The sequence below is a fragment of the Haliaeetus leucocephalus genome, unplaced genomic scaffold (genome assembly GCF_000737465.1).
Source record: "Haliaeetus leucocephalus isolate CR32 unplaced genomic scaffold, Haliaeetus_leucocephalus-4.0 Scaffold227, whole genome shotgun sequence".
Lineage (NCBI taxonomy): Eukaryota > Metazoa > Chordata > Aves > Accipitriformes > Accipitridae > Haliaeetus > Haliaeetus leucocephalus.
In genome coordinates, this window is record NW_010972663.1 from 256,485 (window position 1) to 263,443 (window position 6,959).

The following is a 6,959-nucleotide window of genomic DNA, read 5'->3' on the forward strand; positions in this document are numbered from 1 at the left end:
CCCCAATTTCCACCCCCCCAGCCCGATGGCGGCCGTGGCGGCCGAGCTGGACAACATGGAACAGCAAAACAACAACAGCCCCTGGGAGAACCCCGACCCACGGGTTTGGGATGACACCACGGCCACCGCCAAGCTCTTCGAGTGTTCCCGCATCAAAGCCTTGGCCGGTAAATCCATCCTCACCGTCCCGGCAAAGCCCCAGGTGCCTGGTCCAATCCTGCCCCCCCCCGCCCCCCGTCACCATGGTTGAACCTGTTTCTTCCCCGGGTAGATGAGAGGGATGCGGTGCAGAAGAAGACTTTCACCAAATGGGTGAATTCCCACCTCGCCCGTGTCTCCTGCCGTATTGGGGATCTCTACGCCGATCTCCGTGATGGCTACGTCCTCACCCGGCTGCTGGAGGTGCTCTCTGGGGAGCAGCTGGTGAGAGCCAGGACCTCCCCATCATCACCACCACCACCCAGGTCCCATCTGCCACGGGCTTGGGTTGAGTTGGGACCTCCCCATTACCACCACACCCTCCATGAGTAGCGTGCTGCAGGTTCCACCCACCTCGAGGTTGTGATGAACTGGGTGGGAGGACCTTCTCCATTGTAGGGGTGAGGTGGGGGTGACGGGTGCCGGTGTCTCCGGCAGCCCAAACCAACACGGGGCCGGATGCGGATCCACTCGTTGGAGAATGTGGACAAGGCGTTGCAGTTCCTCAAGGAGCAACGGGTTCATCTGGAGAACGTGGGCTCACACGACATCGTGGACGGCAACCACCGCCTCACCCTCGGCCTCATCTGGACCATCATCCTCCGCTTCCAGGTAGCGGGGCGGGGCTGTCCCCACCCTGGGGATGGTGTCCCCACCCTGGGACCCAGCCGTGTGTCAGTGCCCCTTGGCTTTCCCCAGATCCAGGTGATCAAAATCAAGACTGAAGACAACCGGGAGACACGCTCAGCCAAGGATGCTCTGCTGCTCTGGTGCCAGATGAAGACGGCGGGGTGAGCAGTGACCCCCCTCCTTGCGCCGTCCTGGTGCTGGGATGGACCTTCCCTGCCCCCCCCCCGCCATGAACAGGGGATGGATCCAGCACTGTGTGACCCCCACCCTTTCCCGACAGCTACCCTGAGGTGAACATCCAGAACTTCACCACCAGTTGGAGGGATGGGTTGGCCTTCAACGCGCTCATCCACAAGCACAGGTCTGCTGTAGGGGAGGGCAGGGGTGCCAATCTGGAAGCCTGGGTTCCCTCTGCGGGGTGGGGGGCTCAAAGCAACTGTGTCCCTCTTGCAGGCCGGACCTCATCGACTTCCACAAGCTGACCAAGTCCAACGCGACCTACAACCTTCAACAAGCCTTCAACACGGCCGAGCAGCAGTTGGGGCTCAGCAAGCTGCTGGACCCCGAGGGTAGGGACGGGACAGGACCGGTGCAGGGGTCTGTCCATCCATCCGTCCACACGGGGTGGGGTGTCTCCACCCATCTGGCTAATTGCTCCCGCCTTCGTTTTCCACCTCAGAGGATTTTTGGGAGGGCTCAAGGTTGAGGTTGGGGTTGGTGGATGGGCTTTGCTGGACCAGGACTGGTGGTCAGGGGGGGACTCCAGGGAGCCGAGCAGGCTTGGGGACCAACACTTCACCTCCCACCAGATGTCAACATGGAGGACCCCGATGAGAAGTCCATCATTACTTACGTGGTGTCCTTCTACCACTACTTCTCCAAGATGAAGGCGCTGGCTGTGGAGGGGAAGCGCATCGGGAAGGTGGGTTTTGGCCCACACCCTGTGGCTCCATGGCATGTCCCATCCTTTGGTCCATGGGATGTCCCATCCCTCGCTCCACTGGGCACCAGCAAGGACAGGGCCATGCTGGTCCCTGGAGGGGCTGGGCCAAGCAGGTTGCACCCCAAGCCACCCATGGTTGCTCGAAGGGGTTCTGTGGGCTGCACCCCTGAGCTGCACAGGTGACTCACCACTCTCCCACCAGGTTCTGGATCAGGCTATGGAGATCGAGGCCATCATCGAGCGGTATGAGGCACTGGCAGCCGAGCTGCTCGCCTGGATCCAGCACACCATCACCATCATCAGCAACCAGAAGTTTGCCAACTCCTTGACTGGGGTGCAGCAGCAGCTCCAAGCCTTCACCGCCTTCTGCACCCTGGAGAAGCCCGTCAAGTGAGCACCTCCTGGGGTTGGGGGGGACAACCACAGGCAGGGGGCGGGACCATGGCTGTATCCTGACCTGGTCCTGCCACCCCGCAGGTTCCAGGAGAAGGGGAACCTGGAGGTCCTGCTCTTCACCATCCAGAGCAAGCTAAGAGCCAACAACCGCAAGCTCTACATCCCCAGTGAGGGCAAGAGCATCTCTGACATCAATAAGGTGCTGGTGGGCTGGGGGTGACCTCTCCATCCTGGGGCACCCCGAGAAGGGCTGGGGACCCCCTTGTTGAGCCCGGTGTCCCACCCCCCAGGCTTGGACCTGCCTGGAGAAGGCAGAGCATGAGCGGGAGGTGTTGCTGCGTAATGAGCTGATCCGGCAGGAGAAGCTAGAGCTGCTGGCCCAGCGTTTCGACCACAAGGCTGTCATGAGGGAGACGTGGTTGAATGAGAACCAACGCTTGGTCTCGCAGGTGGGATGGGGTGGGGGGGCTCAGTGGGGACCCTCACCCTAGGGCAGGACACCTGGGTCCTCTCCCTGGCTGGGGTTGGGGGGTGAGGAACCCAACACTTGGGTGGTGGGACCTCCTGGCTAGCCCCATTGAGCCCCCTCATTGACCGAGGAGTGGTCCACCCCGCCGGATGGCATCTCTCCCCACCCCAGGACAACTTTGGCTACGACCTGCCGGCAGTGGAGGCCGCTATGAAGAAGCATGAGGCCATCGAGGCCGATATCTCCTCCTACCAAGAGCGCATCCAGGTGGTGGTGGAGCTGGCCCTGGAGATGGAGTCCGAGGGCTACTATGACACCAAACGCATCAGTGCCCAAAAGGACAACATCCTTCGGCAGTGGGGGCTGTTGACTGAGCTGGTCCGTGCCCGTCGTGCCCGCCTCGAGCAGAACCTGGCCTTGCAGAAGATCTTCCAGGAGATGGTCTACATGATTGACTGGATGGAGGAGATGCAGGTAGAGCCAGGGACGCGGCAGGTACCAGGCGTCCCCATGGAGGATGTGGTGAGCAGCTCTGGACCTCGTGGCCTCGTTCCCCTTCCCCAGGTGCTGTTGGTCTCTAAGGATTTGGGGAAGCATCTTCTGGAGGTTGAGGACCTGCTGCAGAAGCACGGGCTGCTGGAGGCCGACATCTCTGCCCAGACCGACCGGGTGCAGGCGCTCAACGCCGCTGCGCTCAAGTTCTCAGAGCTGGAGGGTAACATGGGGCACCGGGATGGGCACCACGTGGACTGGGAGATGCTTGGCCTTGGGAGGGGTCAGCCAAGGTCTTCAGGGTGCTGTAGACCATCTCCACTAAGACCTGGTTCTCTTGGTCCAGGCTACCAACCCTGCGACCCCCAGATCATCTGCAACCGGGTCAATCATGTCCAGACGTGTCTGGAGGAGCTGGGGGAGCTGGCGGGCAAGAGACGCAAGGAGCTGGAGGACTCCCGCCAGCTTTGGGCCTTCTTCCAGGAGATGGAAGAGGCTGAGGCGTGGATCCGCGAGAAGGAGCAGATCCTGGCCGCCAAGACGTGTGGCCGGGACCTGAGCAGCGTCTTGACGTTGACCAACAAGCACAAGAGCATGTTGGGTGAGCTGGGAAGCCGACGGGCTCTGTTGCACCAGACCATGAAGAGGGGCGAGCAGATCTTGGCCAAGAAACGCTTCAGCCCTAGTGGGATCCAGGAGAAGATCCGGGAGGTTCGCCTCCGCTGGAAGAAGCTGGAGGAGGTGACGGGGTTGCATCAACAACGGTTGCAGGAGGCCCTCAACTTCTTCCAGTTCAGCGCCGAGACAGATGACTTGGTAGCCTGGTTGCAGGACACCTACCGCATCGTCTCCAGCGATGACTTCGGCCACGATGACTATTCCACCCAAGCTCTTCTGCGGAAGCACCGGGCAGTGGTGGAAGAGGTGGAGAAACACCGGGCGGCCGTGTTGGCCCTCCGGAAGCAGTTGGCTCTTCTGGCACCTGAGCACCGTCAAGGGGTTGACGTGCAGATCCGGGTGGTGGAGGTGGAGCAGCTCTACGGGGAGGTGGCTGAGGTAGCCGTGCTGCGGCAGCAGTGGTTGCAGGACGCTTTGGCCGTCTACCGTATGTTCAGCGAGGTGCACGCCTGCGAGGTCTGGGTGGATGAGAAGGAGCAGTGGTTGGAGAGGATGGAGGTGCCGGAGGAGTTGGATGAGGTTGAGGTGGTCCAGCATAGGTGTGTTAGGGGGGATGGGAACGGGACCGGATGCCTGGGTCCCTTGCCCCATCAGAGAACCCACCGCTCACCTCTCCTCCCCAGGTTTGAGAGCCTGGACCAGGAGATGAACAGCGTCATGGGACGAATCTTGGATGTCAACCAGGTGGTGCAGCAGTTGGTGGATGGGGGTCACCCCAGCTCAGAGGAGGTCCGCTCCTGCCAGGACCACCTCAACAGCAGGTACGGGTGTGGGGAGGGAGGCCAAGCTGTGGGGCCAAGTCCATGCTGGGGATCCGTCATGCTCAAGATGGACTCCATACTGCTTGGGGGGTCCTTGGTGGGGGGAATGAGCTGTGGGGCTGCTGGCAGACCCCAACCTTGGGGGCCTCCCAACCTGGTGGGATGTCCCCATGGGGCCCAGCTCTCCAGTACAATAGCCTGAGCCCATCCCAAGTGTTAGTGATGCCCAAGGTGGATACCATCCTGGTGGCAGTGCCGGTGGAGGGCTCCATCCTGGTCTCGTCCCACCTCCATCCCCAGGTGGAATCGGGTGGTGGAGCTGGTGGAGCACAAGAAGAGCCAGCTCAGCTCTGTCCTGAAGATCCAGAACTACCTGCTGGAGTGCGGCGAGATGAAGGCGCAGGTGCGGGAGAAGAGAAAAGCCATTGAAGCCACGCAATCAGGAGGCGGCGACCTGGGCGGTGTGTTGGCCTTGCAACGCCGCCTCTCCACCATGGAGGCAGCTCTGGTGGTCTTGGAACCTCGGTTGGTGGAGCTTCAACGGGAAGGCGAAGCCTTGGCTGCCTCCCACCCTGGGCGAGCCCTGGAGATCCTGCTGCCCTTCGAGCAGATCAGCGAGGAGTGGGAGGCCCTGAAGCGGGCGCTGCAAGGTTGTGAGGACTCTTTGACCGTTGCCGGTCGCTTGCAACAGTTCATCCAAGACTTGGACAACTTCCTCAGTTGGTTGGTGAAGACTCAAGCTGCCGTAGCCTCCGAGGAGGTGCCGGATAGCTTGGCCGAAGCGGAGAGGTTGTTGAACCAACACGTGGCCCTCAAAGAGGAGATCAACGGCTACGAGGAGGACTATGCCAAGATCCAAGCGGCCAGCGATCTGTTGGCCTTGGAGGAGACGGAGGTCCCCTACCTCTCGTTGCAGCAGTGGTTGCAGAAGCTGGATGCAGGCTGGGGCAAGCTGCTGCAGAGCTGGGAGACACGAAGAGAGGTGCTGGTGCAATCTCATGTCTTCCACCTCTTCCTCCGGGATGTCCAGCAATGCGAGACCAGCCTCTACAACCAGGTAGAGATGGGTGGGAGAAGTTCTTGGTGACCTTACGGTTGAGTTGGGGAGCATGGTGCAAAGAGAAGAGGTGACCAGGGATAGAGAGCCCATCACTGGCATCTGCTCCATCCGTTCTCCAGGAGTCCACCCTGGTCCATGCTGAGCTCCCTGACACGGTGGAAGGGGTGAGCAACGCCATCAAGAAGCACAAGGACTTCACCACCACCATGGACCTCAACCTGCAGAAGATCCAACTGGCTCTACAAGCTGGTGAGAGCCTCCAACGTCAAGGCAACCTCTACAGCGACCGCGTGGCTGAGGCGATGGAGAGTCTCCGTGCCAAGTAGGTGCCCGGACAGCAACGCCTTGACTCCCCGCGGCACCCGGGACCCCCCCCTACCCCCAGGGACAATGATGGAGCTGGATCTGCTGGTGCATCCTCACCACGGTTGATGGGGAACGTGCAACCCCGTGCCTCAGTTTCCCCCTTGGATTAATTCGTTTTGCAAGGGGCTGGGGTGGGTTAATTAGGTGCTTAATTGGGGTTCTGGGGGGGGGGGGGTGTCCCCAGCTGGGCAGCACTGAGCCGGGTCCCCCCCCCAATTCACAGGAGCCAACGCAACTACCAGCTGGCTAAGGAGTGGATGCAGCGGCTTGAGGACCACCTTGAGCTGCAGCGGTTCCTCCAGGACTGCCACGAGGTAGGACCCAAACCCCTGTCACCGCCCCCCCCCCCCAAATTTTTTCTTGCAGGAAGGGCGGGGGGGGGGGGGCTGGCTCCAAGTTTGGGTGCAGAGAGTCCCAACTGGGTCCTGGGCTGGGGGTTGTGGACCCCCGGGATGGGTGCTGCCGCTGATGCCGGCGTGGTCTGGGTCACGGGTTTGGGGGGGGGCGGGGGTGGTCCCCAAGGGTCCCCAAGCCCCCACCCCCCCAAAACCTGGACCAGTGGGTCCCATACATCCCCACAGATGCTCCTCAGCATCTCAGGGGGCTTCACCGCCGGCCGCGGTGTGAGCTGCAGTGGTCCATCACCGGCGCGGCGCGGTTACGGCACACGGGGGAGGTTGGCCAGATCCCCGGTCGCTTTTTTGGCGCAGATAACCGGGGAGGCCGGATCCGGCCTCCGCGCTCCGCCCGGCATCTGCTGCAAAGGCTCTGCGGCATCACGCCAATGCCACCATCATCCTCATCCTCATCCTCCTCTTCTTCGCCTTCTTCACTGTCATCCTCCTCTTCCTCCTCGCCGTAGAGGGACCGCAGGCCCCAACGTGGGCCCGTCACCCTTCCAAGGGTTGCGGGGATCCCTTTTTTTTTGGGGGGGGGGGGGGGGTTTTCACACCCCATTCCCCCCCC

At 61.8% G+C, this 6,959-nt stretch overlaps 1 protein-coding gene across 1 annotated transcript in view; it reads left to right on the forward strand.

Annotated features, from left to right (window-relative positions):
• The first annotated feature begins 25 nt into the window (after nt 1-25).
• SPTBN4 (spectrin, beta, non-erythrocytic 4) overlaps nt 26-6,959 on the forward strand; it is a 15,433-nt gene continuing 8,499 nt past the window's right edge. The window contains exons 1-18 of the mRNA XM_010567196.1: nt 26-167; nt 272-423; nt 637-810; nt 898-989; nt 1,109-1,189; nt 1,282-1,397; nt 1,638-1,750; nt 1,974-2,161; nt 2,249-2,366; nt 2,458-2,616; nt 2,808-3,110; nt 3,201-3,351; nt 3,475-4,345; nt 4,430-4,567; nt 4,868-5,624; nt 5,747-5,949; nt 6,217-6,307; nt 6,759-6,851. Coding sequence (XP_010565498.1) covers nt 26-167; nt 272-423; nt 637-810; nt 898-989; nt 1,109-1,189; nt 1,282-1,397; nt 1,638-1,750; nt 1,974-2,161; nt 2,249-2,366; nt 2,458-2,616; nt 2,808-3,110; nt 3,201-3,351; nt 3,475-4,345; nt 4,430-4,567; nt 4,868-5,624; nt 5,747-5,949; nt 6,217-6,307; nt 6,759-6,851 — 3,942 coding nt within the window. The remainder of the gene's footprint in view (nt 168-271; nt 424-636; nt 811-897; nt 990-1,108; nt 1,190-1,281; nt 1,398-1,637; nt 1,751-1,973; nt 2,162-2,248; nt 2,367-2,457; nt 2,617-2,807; nt 3,111-3,200; nt 3,352-3,474; nt 4,346-4,429; nt 4,568-4,867; nt 5,625-5,746; nt 5,950-6,216; nt 6,308-6,758; nt 6,852-6,959) is intronic.